We start from the raw sequence: 19,636 nt of genomic DNA on the forward strand, positions 1-19,636 counted from the left end.
CTTGTACCATGGAGGGATGAATTAAGGTTTTCTTTAAAGCATTTGAACTACAGTAGCCATTTTACTGGCTGTCAGAAAAACTCTTCAGATTATTACATATCTAAACTTTGGAATGTGTTACTTATACATGATGTACATCATATTTATTTGACTTGCTAGTTAACTTTTTGATTTGTGTTTTTGTTCCTCCCTTCTATTTCAGCTTGAAAGTTGGTTGATTTAAGTAATATTTGTATAACATATTTCTTTAGCTGTAATAGACACTCATAGAAACTCCCAGTTTATATTATAAATGGTTGGAATTAATCTCCAATTTGTGTGACTGAGCCTGCCATTGCAACAGAGAATTACACATACTGTCCTTTATAGATACTGAATTATACAACAATTTAAAATGATATCTCTTGATATCACTTTGATTTGGACCTAGGTTCAAATGAAATATCACCTCTTTATTCATATCACTTTTGGATGTATACTGAAAGTTCCCACGCTTTTACACTAATGAAATTCCAGACCTTTTCAAGATAAAAAATGTGTTACGGATCACAATGAGGCCTATACTTAAGCCTAACAGTTCCTTTGGTTAATTTATTCATGGGAACAAGGATATTGAAAGCGCTATAAACCTCACACATGACATGATATTGCCATAACTTTTCACCAGGGCTTGATTTATGCTGTTTATCTCACATTTCTGAAGGAAAAAAAACATTGCTAGCCTACAGTAAGTCATATCATATTTAAGAAGAGGTGTTCAAATGAGGAATCTTCCAGACCATAAGTGCAAAATTCAAGGACTTTCAAGACCTAGAAATGTAGTTTTCTTTCCCTTCTTTTCCTGTCTCCAGACCTTGTGGGAACCATACATACTTTCGAGGTCCTAAGATTATGCTATGCACATATATATGAGACAATCCTAATAGGACAAGTACAACATGGGTGGATCATATAAATGTTAAGTAGTACAGATAAACTATTACACTATATATGCAAAACTGCACACTGTAGATCCATGGGTGCAGGATAGGTGTATGGATAGTACATAACATGTGTACACTATACGGGTGGATCTTTACAATATAGTATGCACAGTAGCCTACATGCTCTGATTGGTACTGTATACAGTAGTACACTGATCTGTACACTACTGTACATGAGAGGATCTCAATTTTATTGTTGAGCTATATGCATTATAATGTATCATGTAGAGTTGTAGACATTAACATCCTGGGTGGATCATCTATCAACTGCTGTATATGGATGAATCTGCATGATATGTACACAAATGAATCCTTTACTATATAATACCTGCTGTATAGAATGTGAGTGCAACATCCTATGTTTGTGCAATAATTGGGTGAAACATTATGCCCAATGTACACATACCTGTAGCCTACAGTAATGATTTGGATCCCTGTACAGTATATATATATACCCTGATATACCAGTCAATTACAAGATTCTCATTACCTTTGGTACTGTACAATGTGTGTATACATGTATACTGTTAAATATGCATCGCTGAGTGCATACTGCACACAATGTTAATGAAACATTTATGTCATTCATACGTTCCAACAATATCACAACATAACATGTTTTCATTTCTTTGCATATATGTTTCTACATGAAGTACATTTATAACTTATATAATATCATTGTATCCTGCTAAGGTAAAAAAAAAAAAAATATGACATCAATGGTTTCAGTAATTTATCACACCTTCTTTTACTGGATTGAAAGAAATTCACAGCATATGGAAGGGAAAAAGGAGTACTTAAATGAACTTTGATTTCATATCTACAACCCTTATCATCATGTTCATAACAACAAAGAGAAATGTTTTTACACATGAGCTAACTAATTCATGCATCTTCCATTCCATATAGAATATGCAACTGCTCGCAAAGTATAATAGAGCTCAGTGTCATTAATTACTAGAATCTGCAGGTACTGTAATTTGCATATTTCTCAGAGAACCATAATACCTCAATTATCCAAGATGACAACTTAAATATTCAGTTCCTCCCAAGTAATACAATAATAATGTAAATCATTTACAACTATTATATCAAAGTCAATTTAGTGTGTCCCGGTTTTGTTCAATGTTGACAATCAAGACACCTTCTTCAAGAATGTTTATATTCCAGTTCAGGAAATGACATCTCCTTCATAGGTATAAATTATTTGCTAAGGATGCATTTATCCAAGAGGTTGCAGCAGCAGCCATTACTCCGAGCATTGCGAGCATTGCGTGGGTGGGCGACAGGGTGAAAAACAATCTAACGGTACTAGGAAAGATTGGCAAGAAACTGGAAAGCTTTTTGTCCCTCTTCCATTTCCTTAAAATGTCAGCTGCAAGATACAAATAGACTGGCCTCATTTCTATCATTCAGAAACAAGTTGGTCTCACAGCTAAACGTGGGAAAGAATAGGAACATTAAAAGATATTTGGAAGCAATCAAAAAAAAACTTCAAAAACAAAAACATAAACAGACTGTACATAGGCTATGCAATGATTTTCTGATGGTTTGCAAAATAAATCTATTCTTAGATATATGTTGACACAAACAGTTCAATTTAATTCTATTTAATGCAGGTTAATTTGAAATATAATAAAGAATATATTCATCATCATCATCATCATCATCAGCAGCAGCAGATGCACAGTTGCATTAGATTTAATGGCTTAAATTCAACTGCCGGAATTGATACAGTACAGGCAAAATTTCCAACATTTAAATGTTGAAATCGTCACAGTCAGATCATTCAGGATATGATGAGGGCCATGCACCTATGGAAGGAGTCAAATGGAAGTTATTCTGAGGAATCAAGCACCACTATTATACTCATTTCCAATTTCCTATACTGACTGGCTAACCCCTCAATTTTTCCAGGGAGTGGTCTACAGTATGGAGTCTGTGATGTCATCTTCACAGATGTTGTTCACAAGCTCTACTTCCCGTTTATTATGTGCTTGTTACTTTAACCTTGAAATCTTTGGTATGTTTGTTTAGCTGTCAATGTTATCTATCTTTAGAACATCATCAAAATGAAGCTTTTTTTTTGTAAAAATATTGTTTTCCTCTCTGAGTAAGTAAGTTACATTTTAGAAAGAAAAACCAAAAAACATTTTTGTGTGGATTTACAATGATGCTATCATCAGTCATGCATTTGCAAGATGCATATTTTACAGAATATTACCAAATTTGAAAAATCTTTGCCATGCAAAGTGCTATGAGGATGTTGGTTGGACCTTACGATTTATTCTTTTAAAGAACTTTCCAGCAGTTTTGGTCAGTAATCAACATTAACTAACCAACACAAGTAATATTGTTGGCTATATCCAGCTAGCTTCATTTCTAAACTAAAAAAAATTCTGGTGCTGTGGCTGAGTGGATAAAGGTGGTGGCATTTGAAGCAATGAGGCTTAGCAATTGGGAGGTTCAGAGTTGGATACCGGGCCGGATCATAGACAGGTGGGTTTTTCATCCAGGAGCAATCTACCATTTTCCCATCTGAAATGACATTCTAAATTGAAACAGATTCCAAATTTGAGTTAAAATGTTGAATTGAAAGCCACCCTTGCAGTTGCTTAAGCATTGTAAAAATAACTGCTGATTATTATTTTTATAAACTGCATAGGAATAGTATTTGAAACCTGATCAGGCTAAACTTGACAAGGAGACCCACTGACCATGTCCGGTCATGTCTGTCATTATTCTGAAGGCACAAACCTACAATTTCAATGTTTCAGGATAATCTGACATGGATCTCTTACTGGTTATTACCAGCAATTGGCTAGGTAGATGGGAAGGTGCAATAGCAGAGTCCAGACATGTGAGAGAGGATTGCAGTAAATCCTTTAATTTACTTTATCAAGCATGTTCTCCTACAATTCAGCAGCCTTTGCAGAGGCAAACATTAAAACATTTAACATCTCAACCAAGCACAGTACTGTATCATTGCTGGTTTTACACTGTTGCAGTAAAAGTACATTTATTAATTATTATATTGTATTATCAGTAAACTTGTACAAACATGACCGTACATAAGGCACAGATGGTGCGCTTGTAAAACATTTCAGTCATTTCTTCTGGACTAAATTTTTATTTCCTCTAGATATCTGCTGGTAATATTGATCAATGCAAATGGCCTTTCACACTTATGTGCATGTATGTACAGTAATGCATATTGAGAGACACACCCTTACTTATCATTCGACTGATTGTCTGTGAAAGAAGTGATGAACAATTTAACAACCTGATATTAACTACTATACTAATCATCAATGGCTATATCTCATGAAGAAGTAACATGCATAATTACACACTAACAATTATGCAAATATGTTGCCATTTGACATGTACATGTGCAGTTAATTGTTACATTTTTAATCTTTAAGTACTAAGGTACAGTATCTATAGTAACATACTGCACTTAAGATACTGTAGGTGTGAAGGAGTTTTAAAGGAAGTAAGCAAATCCAAAGTATCTTTGTGATTATGAAACCAATAGGATATGGGGAGTAGAGGTGTGGGGAGGGGGGTAGGGAACCAGAAGGAAAAAATGAAGCATAAGTTGAAAAAGCTGGATCCCTGTGAGAGCAATGGAGGCCTACTGCACCACACGCATTGTCTTTGAACTTTATGTCTGTTTCTTGTAACTCTGGTGACAAAAAATTATTTATCCATATTTTATAGGTGTTACTTATACAACATTTGGGACAAAATACATCATATCTACAAAGTTTGAAGTTGTTACACTTTAAAGAAGTGAACTTTCACAGAGCTAAACTTTGGCCAAATGACATTTTGCGAGATTAAGTGACATAGCAAAAACTGAAATAGCAGCTGGTTACACATAAAGTATTTGACATAAACTCATAAAAACATTTATACATATTCACCTTTGTACGGCTTACAATGTTTAGACTAAAATCTCCAGTTTATCTTCAATCCTGTCAGACAATGTCAAATCTGAAACCTCCTGATAAAACAGTTAACTTGCTCAAGGTTACCTAATTTATGAGTGTGAAGGTCATTGGTAGGTACCTGTTGCTGTTTGTCGTCCTAGACTTTGCTGTATATAACAATCAACAGGGATTAAAAAAACTACTTCCCATGGTAATAAACTTACAGTGCTGTCTACTGTAACTGAGTGCTACAGCTTACCACCCTCACAGGGTACTGCATGAAGAATCTTTGAAAGGGCTATTGTCATATATATATGCAAAAGAAAAAATTACTGCCAACCATCATGCCACATCTCAAAATAATGTATGAAAGATATTGAATATATGTGCTCATGGGCAGCGATCATGGGGGGGACATGTCCTCCCAATATTTCAGGCGGGGGGATATAGTATCTAATATCCCCTCCAATATTTGGTGGCATAGATTTTTTGTATGGCTATAAATAGAAAATAATGCGTGAGATTATTTATCCAAATCATATTTGGCGGTGGCTAAAACTTCATCCAACACATACTGCATGAGGTGGTCATTTCTGTGACCTGTGACCGTATAGCATGTTGTCACTCATGATTATTATCATAATGTCTGTACATCTCTTGTGTATGAGTGTAAGTACGTGCAATCATGTATATTATCCACATCGATATGGGTTCACTGGGTTTCCATTTGGCCTGTTTCCTACAAGATTTCTGACCACAGGCGCATAGCCAAGGGAGGGGGGGAAGGCGAAGGGGGAGACAGCCCCCTCCTCGAGCAAATATTTTGTATTTTTTTTATGATATCGAAGTTTTATCGTAGCCGTTATAAGAGGTTTTAATATATGTACACTAATAAATTAACTGTCTGAATTTTCAAAAATTCCCTGACCAACATTCTTCAACATACTTCCCTTTACTAGTACAATTTTGACCGGTCTGTTAGGGTTTGAAGGTTTTTTTTCTATATTGGTTGTCCACAGATGAAATTTTGTGCTACATTATGGGTTTGTTTTGAAGTGAATTTATTATTCAAATTCTGAACAAATAATGGGCTTAAAACCTTGAAAAGTGGGGCTGACGGGTATTGTGGGCCGTTACGCAGAATTGCCTACAAAAGCAATGATCCACAGGAGATGCGATGAGGTCGAACATGATGTGTGACTGGTGACAATTTGGAAAAGGTTATGATTGGTAAAAAACTATTGGGAAAAACTTGGTTGTCAGGCAAAAGTGTACATATGGTTGGTCATTTTCAAGCCCAAGAAGTGCCATTTCAGGTGATCTGGGGGGCTATCAAAACCAGAAATTTTCTTGTACGTTGCGCGCCAACCAATGGTGGCGCTCCGCTTTGATAGTAATACCTGCCCCCCCCCGGGTAAGAAAATCCTGGATCATTCCTGCACCCAAGCAAATGTCTCCCCCAATATTTGAAATAAATCGCTGCCCCTGTATGTGTTGAGAACTACAGTAGTCATGTTTAAAAACACTTAATATGTTAGCTAAAGTGTGTTCGAGACCCAATGGAATGGATTTACAACTCTAAGAGCTTTGAGGGAGTTACCATATTTTAGTACTATCTGTACAGCAGATAGTATCATCATATTTTAAAATGGAGAGCAAATATAATGAAGTAATATTAGTACTAGACACAAAAATGCTTAGAGTGGTTATATTAACATTTGGGTTACTGCATAGCAATATTTCAAGTTAACATGCAAAATGGTAAATGGTCCATTAAACCTGTTGGAGATCCACTAAAGATGAAATTTACATCTTGCTCATTGAGCATAAGAAATGTTACCATTCTTTGTTCAAGTATTATAATCAATTTTGTAATTGGCCCAGATATGTGAGGCCACGTATTTTTGACTAGTACTACTGTACAGTATAGGCCAATACAGATTGTATATAAAAGCTTGTAAGTTATACACTATGCTATGTTCAACCATGATGTATCTATATACTGTACAGTAGGTCAAAAAGCAGCCGTTTGCGTTTTGTCTCCATTTTCCCACACTCTTGACATGTCCATCGAGTTTTTACATGTATTCATCACACAACAGCAAACTATGATATTAGTCAAGTTTTTTCCCTGTCAAGAGCATTAATTAGCGAGTAATTAAGGAATTCTGCAGAAAGGTAATGAGTAAAGTATCTTCCGACAAATTCCTAATTAAAATTAATCGCCTTCAGTCCTCAAATCCACTAGTTTGAATTCAACCATTCAGTGAATAGCTAACATATTCATTTATGAGCCGTTGCTCAAAATAGATCATTTGAAAATGGTAAAACTGCCGTTCATTTATCGCCACTTCTTCCCTTTCAAGGTTATTAGTCTGGAATGTTAGCCTGTGTGTTACGTTATCAATTCGCCAAGCCTACGTACCAAAGGAAATCAGTGTGGAAAAGTCACTTGCACAGCTCAAGTTTCCCGCGATCTACAGTGAGAGCCTATTAAAATGTCATTCATAGAAATTACATTATCATATCCTGGGCAATGTTTATTGCAATCTTAACAGAAAACATCTTCAATAAAAAAACGTTCAAAGTTGTAAATTTTTCGACTTTTATTCCACCATTGAAGTTAGATTTGAATAGATAAGCTGGTTGTGTACATGTATGTCATTATGGCATCGTGGGGTCAATTAGGTTGAGAAATATAGTATAGAGTATAGAAAAGGGGGCTGCTTTTAACCAACAAATTTAAGATTTGTACAACTGTAGATATACATACTGGGTTTTTATGCACCAGAGGGTCATAAGAGGCTAAGAGTAAACAAGATAATTATTCACTTTTCTTTAAATTATGGCAATCCCAATTTACAGTGTCCATGCTGCATGATAACAATTAGGACTAATCTATAAACTAGTAAAACTACATGATAAAGTATCTGAACATTGTGTTCTGATATCATTTTGCCTTGCCTTGTGTCCTTGTTTCTTTCTGGCCAAAGGCATTAACTACACAATCTATAAACTTAATATGTAAGGATTTGAAACAGTGATATTAAAAACTATCTGCAGTGTTGGTGTTTTCATCAATCTTGAGATGAATTAAAATTTCTCAGCTTTCTCATTCTTCTCAGCATTTAACACTGTAGATAGTGAGGACATTTCTTTTATTGTAGACATACTAGAGTGGATCACATAGAAATAGCAAAATCACCCAAGCTAAAAGCAATCTGATCCTTTAAGTTGAATACCCACCCACCAAGGTGTCTGTGTAGGTGTTTACAAATGTCTGTACATGATAGATTCAAAAAGGAAAAAGTGGGTGGAAAGTGGGTTAATTGGGGCATGGTTCTTAACGACATCATTTTGTTGTTGGTTTATAAGAAGATGAAACTGATTGTTTGGATAGGAAACTTGCAAGCAAGGAATGAAATAAATTATATTTAAGTCTCATAGAAAGTTTTAAACCAAACACAAATTATGCAGTCGTATATATATTGCAATGACTAGTCCTTTATTATCCTTGTATAGCAAAGAATTGTCACGCAATCTCTACCAATTTGCTACGTGGCACGAGTTCATAATTACACAGATGAATACTCATAACACCAGATATATACATTTAAGTAAGAATACACATTATATTGGATTTATCTTGATTGCTCGATAAGGAGAAAACCAAGATAAAGGTATGCAGTTATCTATCCACAATCGTCATTAATGAGAGCTCATTTATCATGATGGTATCAATGTCACTAAATCATTAGATAAAACCCACAAGCAATGTAAAGTCTATGACTGTTTTACTAGTCTGTTAAAATAATTGCACTGAGAACCTCAACAGCTATTTATATCCACCAGACTGCTGATAAGATGATGCCTCAAAGTTCAATTCCTATCACTCCAAAATCTGAGACTAATAGCACCTTTGAATAGATTCAAGTAGTGTGAATATGTGAATGTAGCAATAACCGAGAGACCAGTATTGTCTTTCTAAAGTGTCTTGCATTTTTAAATTAAAACGTTTTTAATTAGTAAGTGTAATGGTCACTACTTGCTTTCAATGTGGGAATCTGGAAGATGGGCCCTATTCTTCTAGTCTTACGTATGTACTGTATGGATTTACTGTAATGTCATCAAGACTTGTACAATTTTAAAGCAACTTATACAGCAATACCCTGATGTACACTTCGATGTCAGTTAACAAGAATAACGACTGCAACTACAGTACACTAAACTTCAAAAAGAAAAAGAAAAACAATCATAAATCCAAATAGCACTACATGAGATGATATTCAGCAGGCAGTAGCAGCCTACTATGGGCTTGTGTGCATTATGTATGCAAAATGGTACTTTTTATCTGTTGTATTTGTCATGAACAGTATTCATGAAGTGCAAACGAGAACTCCTGCTGGCTTTTAGTAGTACTACAGTAGACGTTACAACTTAGAAGAGGCTATGAACTTACAACGACACAAGATTATATATTGCACATGAAGAATAATATCATGCTGTTTACTTCATAAAACTATACTGTCAGTCAGTGTTTCATATTTATTGGGAATGATGTCAGCTACATTTCCATGTTTAAAATTTGCATATTAGCTTGATGAAGTGACATTATAAATTTGGTCAAAGTAAGAACAAACAACCGAATTCTCTCTCCTATCATTAAAAATTTCACTAGCTCTCCAATATTTACCGATGAAATTGGATCAATTTCGATGATTAAGTGTGGATACATTTGACTGTAAACTGGCTAATTGTTTGGATGTTTTATATGTTTTTCAAAACTTCGTCTGACCTCTGGATTTTATTCCGGAAGGAGTCAAGTCATGGGGAACATGGTAGCATTGTTCTGACTTTGACTGAATATGTTAAGCACTATAAAGGAATCTAGTAAGATCCCAAAACTTTTTTCTTGGACATCAGATGCATTTTAACCAAATGTTGCATATCTATTATCTTTCACATTTCTTCTATACACTTCAGCAGGAAATTTCACAGTAGGGAAGTTAGAATCCAAAAAGAGTATCAGTGAAGGTCACCTTTAAAGCAAGCAATCCAGAACAAATAACAACATAGCTGAATTGTTGGCCTTTTCAAATTTTCTGACAATGAACTTATTGGCATTACGACCCACGAGGTAACTTCTAAACACTGAGACCTTGTTTAAAAGGGTAAATATTTACAGCTTAGCCATCTCTTTTTGCCAATAAGTTATATAGGGTATGACAGGTTTTCCTACACAAGTGTAGGAAACATCCAATATCTTCTCCTTAGTTGTACAAACCTTGAATCGAAGATTGGCCTAGGTCTAGTTATAGGCCTAGATTGTTAATAGCAATCATCATGTACCAAATCCTGTTACTAAGTTAGGCGAGGGGCTTATGACTCGTCCAACAAAAAAATCAAAATTTGGCCTAATTTTAAAGGCATTGAAGCCTTGCCCCAAACCGTGTGCCGCCTCTAAAAAAAAGTTAACTTTCCGTTGCTTGCAAGTGAAGTTTTTTCTTGTTGCTACAAAATGCAGACAGTAATGAAACGTGATACCTTGTTATCTTTTATCTGGACCTGAGATACATGTCCATCGCTGTTATGTACACTATGTTGTGGGTATTGACCGTAGCTGTGTGTATTGACTGTACACTAGTGTCTATTTACCGATGGTAGCAAGCTGTGTGTATTTTCTGGGATCCATGGTGGTGTCTTACACTTGTTACACCCCATTCAAAGCTTGGTCAGATTACCATAGCATCAGACGTTTCTTTGTGCGCGTAACCTTCACTCCTTTTAACAGTTACACTATAAACATTTACCCTAGTCTTTCAAATTGTTCTCTGGCAACACCAAATTATCTACATCTTCGCTCACAAATATACATATGAAATTGTCTTTTTTTTTAAGGAATAAATGTCTGAAGGAAATTCATATTTGTTCTGATTTTTCGTTGTATATAGCCTACACCGAATCTTTATGCCCGACCATGTTGATAGTCTACGGTGTGTCTCCATACCTCGTAATACTAGTAGCATGGTGGGCTCATAATTGACGCACTTAAGGATTTGATCAACGATCTCTATCAAGAAAAAGTCCAAATTGCTCAAGTGAATGTGTTTTTCATATGTGTAGTTCCTCAGAAATGTTATGATCTCAAAATATTTAAGGTTCTGTGCTTACGCACCGTACAATTGAGCAGAATTTGACCACAAAATGTCTGGCGTGACAAGTTCTTTCATACCCCTTAATTGACACATTCGTCGATAAGCTAACTGTAGTGTAAGCCTTAGTAATTAACATCCATTGACTTTAGGCCTAGATGCTGTTTGCTATGCTTAAAGCCTCTAAGCTCAGACAGGTCAGATCCCAGAGAGTAGTGTTATCATATTGAGGTAATGTTGGTTATTTTTAGGGTGTAAGATTTCCAAATGCCAAAAAAACATGGAAAACTTGGGGGAGGGTGTTAAAAGCTTAAAAAATACCACAATTTTGTCAGCAAATAGCTGAAATGGATTCAAACTCATGAAATATGTAATTCTGCTTGACTGCAAAAACTTTAGGAGGCCTGCTGTATCGTTGCTAGTAATAATTGAAGGAGCGTCAATTACGGGGTTGCGTCAATTATGAAGCCTTTACTACTAATACTAGTCAGTATTGCGAAGTTCGGAATACTGCAAAGTTTGGACACCCCTAAGAAATACACAATTTCACCATGACAACCTACAGCAAGAGCCAATTTCACAAAAATTTATGAAGCTACAGTTATTTTCTCTCAAAAATGACCCCACCAAATCAAGCATATTTTCAGGTGATTTATACCATAAGATATAGTTTTGGGGTGTTTTAAGGCTTAGGTGTCCAAACTTCACAGTGTCCATGCTAGTACTAGGCCTAGGCCTACTAGTGATATTTAATACCTTCGCGGACTTGTATCTGTCCGGTGGTTAATCGCAGCCGAATGAAGAATGAAGAATAGACTACTTGGAAAAGGTAGATATAATTCTGTTGATAAGAGGGTCATAACAAAAGGAGCAGTGAACTTAAGGGTGAAAGGCCTATGCCTATCCTAAAAATAAAATATTTTGAATCCACCTTACCTTGTCCTTATGCACAACTCCCAAATCCCCGGCTTTCATTATTTCACGAATAATACTGCCAGCTCGATTTGAGATGGCCACAGAAGCAGAAACAAGACGCACAACTAAAGATGGATTAGTTGCCATTATAGAAATTTCCTCAACCTCTCAAACTGTTCTGAAAAAAAATCACAGATCAGGAAGAAAGACCAGGCTTAAACTTCAAGCTGTTCAGAGTTAGACTAGCTAGGACCAGTACCACATGCACGACAGAATGACTGTGAGGGAATGTCGTGTGCATGTGCATGTTTAGTATTATACGATAGAGTGCAGCGCCTACGTAAGTTGAACAGCTGACCTGGCGGGGAAGGAAAATGACCTTTGACTGTTACTATGGAAATAAAGTAAGTAGCGTTTGCGTCATTCATCAATTACGAGCCTGCTTATACGGGAAATTCCCACGTTATAGCCAGCTCCATTTTTCGGAGTGAGAATATCATGTAATCAGCCACAGTACCTGATGTGGTCTCTAGGAACTCATTGTTCCCATCTTATGATACCAGTTGATGAGAATAGTACACATTGAAGTGTGTTCGACAAACCGCAATTATGAAACTTATGAAACAGCAAATCATGCACCACTAGTTCATGTAGTTGTAGTTTGGCAACGTAGAGATCAATTCGCTTGACAACATTTGTTTACAAAATGGCCGCGTTGGTTGCTCTGCTCAAGTGTAGTAACTAACATTGACCATTAGAATGTCTATGACTGTGAGTAATGCCATGAAAGTGACGATTGCAATTCACACGTAAGCTGATCATTTGCTGTTAGCCTAAAAGTATTTTTGATACAATTTTCTGTACAATAGAATGTCACGAAGTAATTAAATTATTATATAATCTAGGCCTGCCTTGTCGGAAACATAACGTTAGCCGTTCGTCTATTCTACCAACCTCCCTGCAGTGGCCATATGGGTTTCATACTAGACTACCAACGTTAGTCTAGCCTTGGCTTGAATCTAACGTTATTTGTGCGAACTTGAAGGAAAATGCCGTTAAGTGTGGATCAAGATAAAATAATGTGAGAAAACTCCAACATTGAATCAAGTAAGTATTATTTTATTGAGGGTTCAAAATTGACCAAAGCAAACAGATGGTAAGACTAAGAGTAAGACATGCCATGGTGGGTAGAGTTATGGCACTTGAGACTCTGAACTGGCAATGTTAAATAAATTTCTGTAATTTCTACACATAGGCCTAGGTTATGTCTTTGTGAAATGTTACCAACATGCATATCTACATTTTTCATATTTTGATGAAACTCTGGGGACTTTTTATAGCAGTATCTTTACAACAAATGTTTCAATATCGGGACTTACTGTGACGCACTCAACATAAAAAAGAGCAGAATACGTCCAGAAATCACATACATGATCTTAAATGAGTGAATATATTTCCCCCCTTTTTTTATTGCAAATATAAATAGTACAATAATAAAGTTCAAGGGAAAAGTATTTGGGGATATTTCTTCCATTCTTTACTTTGGACACAAACAAATAACAGTAGCAGATAAAAGCTACATATATGCAAACACAAAAGCAGTTATTATTTACCTGTATTTACCTGTATCCTCCACCTCAAATGACGGAGCAGGGAGCCAGTATGGCTCATATGAGCTCCCAAACTGTTTCTCAAAAATTGGTCGATATGTGCCTTGAACTGATTGATGGATTTTGATAACACAGCTCTTTCTGGAAGAATATTCCACATATCGATAACTCTTTGTGAGAAGAAGTTCTTTCTTTATGATACCTGATGATTTGGATATCATCGTTTGTCTTCGGTTTTGTGAAAAAACACATTTGGTAGCTTGCTAGCTCACTTCAAGTTGGCTTTCTTTCCATTGCTATGTTAAAATCTATGGTGAAATTTGCAAAAGTGTGTACACAGTAGATAATACATCTTTATAGGTCCCTTGACCAGTAAACTCAGAGAATCATCCATTTTACAATTAAATTAAAATAATAATAATAAATGAGACTTATATAGCGCCAAATCAGTAAACAAAAGTCACTGCTCAAGGCGCTTTACAAAGAAAGTAAATTAATTTACAAAAGAACTAGTGAAAAAATGGGCCTTGAGTTGACTTTTGAAAGTAGAAAGTTTATAGCATGGTCGAATGTGATCTGGTAAATAAGGATGCAAGCATTGCCAAAGCAGGTTGTGATTTGTTACTTCTTTTATACAGTTTTAACAAAATGGTGTGATAGAGATTACTGAACATGTTTCGATTTATTCTTTCCTTTGTAGCCTTTTTCAGTAATGACAAGGTAGGAACATCATAGGAACTAACTGTGAAATAAGACAGTAACATGGGAAGCAGTTCAAGTGTACAGAAAAAGAAATTGAAGGAAGGTGATGAAGGGAGTAAAGCAGATAAGACCAAGAAAGATAAACAAAAGACACTAGAAGACCATCTGGAGGCTCTGAGAGCAGCGATTGATTACTTGAGTATCTGTTCCAACTTCAAAACCAAAGATTGCTATTCATACTTTGTTACTATACGTTCAGCTTCAAATCCTCCAGGGATGCCAATTGAGGAAAGGGTCCACATTGCTGACCTTGTCATTGAGTTAGACTATACATCTCTGTTCCCTTTGATCTGGTCAGATCTACATTCTGTTGATCTATCTCAAGGTCACGGCAAAAATAAACAGCCAGAGGAGTCCGTGCCGCATCAAGCTATGAGTAACTTGAAGGCTTTTAAAGCAGCTTGGTGGAATTTTACAGATTGGTCTACACCACTGGTGGTAGAATTAGGTACTACCACTGCTCTAAGATCACTAGTCAGTGACCTGGAAGACCCAGACTTGGCTGTTGATAAGATGAGCAGCGAGAGCAGGAGATTCTTGATCAAGGGATCGCTAGGGACCATACATAACATGGTTAGACGAGATGCAAAACTCAGGATGCATATAAGGAAAATCGAGAACTGTGTTAATCTTTTCACTGCATACTCTCGGAGCACTTTTCTCATCATTCAGGCCAAGAGCTTCTTGATCTTGTCATATATTCTCTGTGAGAATGAATATGCTGCTATGGAGGCCACTGATAATTCTATTGGTTTCCTTGTTGGAATGCTGAGGGAATCTTTAAATTATAAAAACCACAAGGCAAAGAAATATGGATTCAGTTCAGCAGAAATCCTGCAAGGTTTAAACCAGATAGCCCTAAATGATCCCAACAAAGTTAAAGTCATGGATAACGGAGCCGTCCCCCTCATGGTACGAATGCTTGGGGACAACTGTTCCATTGAAGAACAGACATTAGCATCAGAGGGACTTTGGAAGTTAGCTTTTGCTGAGGATAACAAACAGAGAATGAGGGAAAACACTGCCCTTATGGAAGGTTAGTGTTCAATATTACATATCCAGACAATTTGCATGTGGGGTGGAACTATGCACTTGCTTTGTTGCATTGGCATTAATTATCTAAATTATATGCAATGCTTCCTAAAGACAAGTGTTTGTGGCTGATTGACCAATCTAGCAGACAACCTGTCCTTAGTTTCTCTTGATATGATTCTCACCATATAATGGATTCCATAATTCTCTAAAAGGAAAAAAAGACAGATTTGTGATATGAATAACATGCTGACCAACTTTCTTTTTAAGCATATAATATATTTAAAACAAATTTAAAGTTTGAAGCAACTCAATTGTGCGGAATTTTCATTTCCTTATTTAATTTTTTACTTTCATTATTCTGCACAGGCCTCCTAAAACTTAAGGATTCAGATAACCCTACATTAAAATCACAATGCCATGGGGCATTATGGGAAATAATGGGAGGGGGTATTAATATTCATATGAAACATATGACAGCTGAGGATCTGAAGAAACCAGGACAGAAACGACATACTAGGGTGCTCCCAAATAAGAGTCATGTGATGATCAGCTACCAATGGGATGTACAGCAGAGTATGCTCTCTCTTAGGGATGCATTGAAGAATGATGGCTATAATGTGTGGATGGACATAGACAAACTGGGTAAGTTGTATACAATGCCCTTTAAATTTCAACAGAACTTGTGTTTGGTTGAAAATTTTCAATGTTATTCAATTGCATCCAACTACTGTATCTTACAGCATTGCTTTGACTATTCAAATTTCTTTCTCAGTCAAATTGCTCTACTAAATTGATTGACTAATTTTGTATGTAATAAATGCAAAATATGCAGCTTACTTTCTTAATGACCAATGTTTTAGAAGTGATGAAGTCATTAGTTTAGTCACTAAATTAGTATTTATTTGGTGAACACATCTTGCAGTGTGCCTTGGTTTGAACAGACTTTGCATCTTGATTGTGAGCAATTGTTCATCTAGGTTTACTAAAATTAGCATAATTGAATAACCAAAGATAAACAAACAGCTCCACCGTCTCTTCGCTTTACTCCACGAAACAGGAAAGTATTAGAGTCGGTTCTGCATTTGGTCTTTTACCAAACCTACAGAGGAGTACTCATAATAGAAATGCACTTGATCAAGCTATATTAAGATGACATTTTTAGATTTCTTTTTCACCAAATGAAGTTTAATCAGCAAGGAATTAATAGATCTATACATTTCATTGCCAAGATACTTTTCGAATCAGCATTTATCACTTTTAAAAATCAACCTGAAAATGACCAAACTTTTCTTACTTTCACTTCAAAGATTTAAAATAAAACTTGACAAGTCAAGCTAATGTCCTTCTTTGCCATCAAAATCAATTCTACAAATCTGCTTTAAGTGGACAACTTTAAAATGAAGAATACTTGATCAAGTCTAAACATGACACATGCCACTTGAAAATCAGTTCTCAATGTTTTACTTTTAATAGTTTAATTTGCTTTAATAGAGGTGGGCTTTGCAAACATATGAGTATGCTTTGTGTAACATAATACATCTTCCCACAGATGGTGACATCTTAGGTGGAATGGCAGATGCTGTTGAACAGGCTGCTGTTGTGCTAGTTTGCTTCTCACAGAGGTACAAAGATAGCCAGAGTTGTAGAACAGGTAACCAATCATTCATTTTGTGTTGTGCCTTTGTATTGAAGAGGAAGTATAATCATCTCACTAACATGATGCGGTATGAACCTCTACACAATTAAATATTGTAGTTATGATTTCTAAAATTGATCAAGTTTCAACTATGTTAATTACTATTTATGAATTACATAATTATGATACTAGCAGGCAGCTGATTAAATTACTGAATGCTTGCACTAAAATATCAACCATGAATATGTTTAACCCTTAATATTGTTTTATGATTGCTTCACTGTTGATCCATTTTGTAAGTCTTATTTACCTTCTTTTATTGATGACTGTTAAATCTGTTTTTCAAATGATTCATTCTTTCTTGTTAAAGACATGTTCCTTTTATCAGGTTTTTCATTTTATTTTACATGAATAAAGTTGTTCCTTAACTTTTCCTTTTTACATTTTAGAGGCAACATATGCATACAAGCAGAATAAAACAATTGTTCCTTTAATGGTAGAGCCTAACTATAATCCAGATGGTTGGCTTGGAGCATTAATAGGCACCCTGAAGTATTACAAGTTTTATGATGAATCTGTTAAACCATCAGAGTATGTGGAATTACTGCACACACTAGGCAATATGGGAAAACAAGGTATGTGAACCAATCAAAGACCGTACTAATCTCTTCATACATGATAGCAAAAGCTACCCATATAGTACAGTAGTTTGTATGTATGTATTTTTAGATCCTCCTGCAAGCAGGAACTCGCGAAGAAGCCTCATTGGCTTATCTAAGCGGTAAGCTGACCAAAGTCAGTCCCTTAGATTCATATTTAACGTCCATGATTATGAATTGTTAATTGTCAACAACTCTGTAACTGGACGACATACATTACTCTGGGAGTGACTCGAACCAGGGACCTTATGATTGAAAGGCACCGGCGTTAACCACTGAGCTAACACTCCTCCATTGTGCAAATGTCTATGGTGATCCTAGACAGGGAGAAATAATATTGTATAGATTTTCAATATTTGCACTTGATTTTAACATTTTATAACCATGATTTACACTGTTTTATATGCGGACACCGTAGTGGTTAGTGTGTCCACATATAAACTAGAGGCCTGGGTTCGAATCCCAGTGGAGGCTGGGAGTTTTTTCACTGTTCTGGATTTTCCAACTCACTACAGTTTTTTTTGTAGTGAGTTGGAAAATATATATGTATATATATATATATATATATATATATATATATATATATATATATATATATATATATACACACATAAATATTTATATATTCCTACCTGTATTCCTACATATAGTCCTATATATTCCTCAATACTTGAGTACTCTAATATGTCATCATTCATCCTGAGAGTGTACATGAAAGGGTGTTCTTATAACAAAGCCTCTTTCGATGTGCACACAGATAATTTAAATTGGTGTGAAGATCATTATTGAGCTGTATAAACTTGCTACTACTGAAATGTCATTGAGACTGGTTAAATGACAGAAAGATTATAAATGGTATAATATTAATATAATGCAGTTCTCAGCATGTCATCAGAAACTTCAACGTTACCTCTTAATTAGTGAATTCTTTTAGTTTCTGCCTATCTTTGTATATTGCTGGAGTTCTTCTAAATTCTATCTGTTACTGATGAATCAGCTTTCTCTCTGTTCTGGTAGCAGCTCATTCATCTCTCTTTACACTTGTTTTAGTTCTAATTGACCGTGAAGAATAAAGGAAGTTTCCTTTTCAAAATTTTTAGAAAAATATGGGCCAGTAGACCCCATATATTTCCCTTACAGACCCTAGTATTCCCAGCATGTTAACAGCTGATCATTTTCCTGTATCTTGTAGGATACATTTTACCACAGAAAGAAGTTTTGACAGGGTCAAGTAAACCAGTTTCAATAAGCAGAGAACCCACATTAACCTTGCAGACGGATTCCAGGCAGATAAGTGGTTGGAGTAACAGCGATGTGGAAGAATGGCTAATAAAGAACGACCTATCAGAGGCTGCCTCAAAGTTCAAAGATATTGATGGAGAATTGCTCTATCAAATGTACAAGCAATCACAGAGGGCGCCAGAGTTCTTTCACAATGCAGTGAGTAAGGAGTTAGGACTGAAGTATTTCCAGGTGCTAAAATTCACAAGAGCACTTGAGAAGGCAGTATAGAGAGGTGCTACTTATAGTATAGAGAGGTTGGGGAGGGGGGGGTGGGTGGGTGGGTGGAGGGTTTGTCTTTAGGCTTACTTTCAGTATTCTAGTCAAAGCAAAATAAACTTCATAACATGATACATTTAATGTAAATGCTAGCATTCAAAAAGAAGAATTCTGGTGTATTTATCTGGTCTAATGATTGGATGACCAACCAATGGCAATGCTTTCTGCCGTATTTGTAAAATCTAGTATTTATTCCATTTATTACAGTTTTGATGGCCCAGAGAAATTAAAAATATAACATAATATGATGCTGTAATTCCACCTGCCATAATTTATCTTTTGTAAATGTTAAAACACAATCTGTTAATACTTGTTATGTGTGCTATTAACATTATTATTGGAGGTGACTCATAATCTGGTTTAAGGTAAAGTAACAGCTTTCTTAAGGA

At 35.7% G+C, this 19,636-nt stretch overlaps 2 protein-coding genes across 5 annotated transcripts in view; one reads left to right on the forward strand and one right to left on the reverse strand.

Moving 5' to 3' along the window:
* Positions 1 to 12,141, reverse strand: part of LOC139972089 (3'(2'),5'-bisphosphate nucleotidase 1-like) — a 41,768-nt gene extending 29,627 nt beyond the window's left edge. The window contains exon 1 of the mRNA XM_071979013.1: positions 12,007 to 12,141. Within this exon, the coding sequence (XP_071835114.1) occupies positions 12,007 to 12,132 (126 nt within the window). The 5' untranslated portion in view covers positions 12,133 to 12,141. The remainder of the gene's footprint in view (positions 1 to 12,006) is intronic.
* A 108-nt stretch (positions 12,142 to 12,249) lies between these two features.
* Positions 12,250 to 19,226, forward strand: LOC139972080 (uncharacterized). Of its 4 annotated transcripts, none has more exons than XM_071978996.1 (7): positions 12,254 to 12,389; positions 12,950 to 13,092; positions 14,296 to 15,393; positions 15,759 to 16,034; positions 16,942 to 17,043; positions 17,478 to 17,663; positions 18,880 to 19,226. In XM_071978996.1, the coding sequence occupies exons 3-7, from the start codon at positions 14,358 to 14,360 to the stop codon at positions 19,197 to 19,199; spliced, it is 1,920 nt and encodes a 639-aa protein (XP_071835097.1). In that variant the 5' UTR covers positions 12,254 to 12,389; positions 12,950 to 13,092; positions 14,296 to 14,357; the 3' UTR covers positions 19,200 to 19,226. The 4 variants fall into 4 exon arrangements, with proteins under 4 accessions (XP_071835100.1, XP_071835097.1, XP_071835098.1 ...); XM_071978997.1 differs by lacking the exon at positions 12,254 to 12,389 and adding an exon at positions 12,410 to 12,794; XM_071978999.1 differs by lacking the exon at positions 12,950 to 13,092 and having other exon boundaries at positions 12,250 to 12,389.
* The last annotated feature ends 410 nt before the right edge of the window (positions 19,227 to 19,636 follow it).

This window comes from Apostichopus japonicus, chromosome 8, assembly GCF_037975245.1.
Source record: "Apostichopus japonicus isolate 1M-3 chromosome 8, ASM3797524v1, whole genome shotgun sequence".
Classification (NCBI taxonomy): domain Eukaryota; kingdom Metazoa; phylum Echinodermata; class Holothuroidea; order Aspidochirotida; family Stichopodidae; genus Apostichopus; species Apostichopus japonicus.

Coding starts and splice junctions, on each gene's coding strand:
- LOC139972080 (XM_071978999.1), top strand. CDS start 14,358: ATGGGAAGCAGTTCAAGTGTACAGAAAAAGAAATTGAAGGAAGGTGAT. Junction 15,394..15,758: donor AAACACTGCCCTTATGGAAG/GTTAGTGTTCAA, acceptor TATTCTGCACAG/GCCTCCTAAAACTTAAGGAT. Junction 16,035..16,941: donor GATGGACATAGACAAACTGG/GTAAGTTGTATA, acceptor ATCTTCCCACAG/ATGGTGACATCTTAGGTGGA.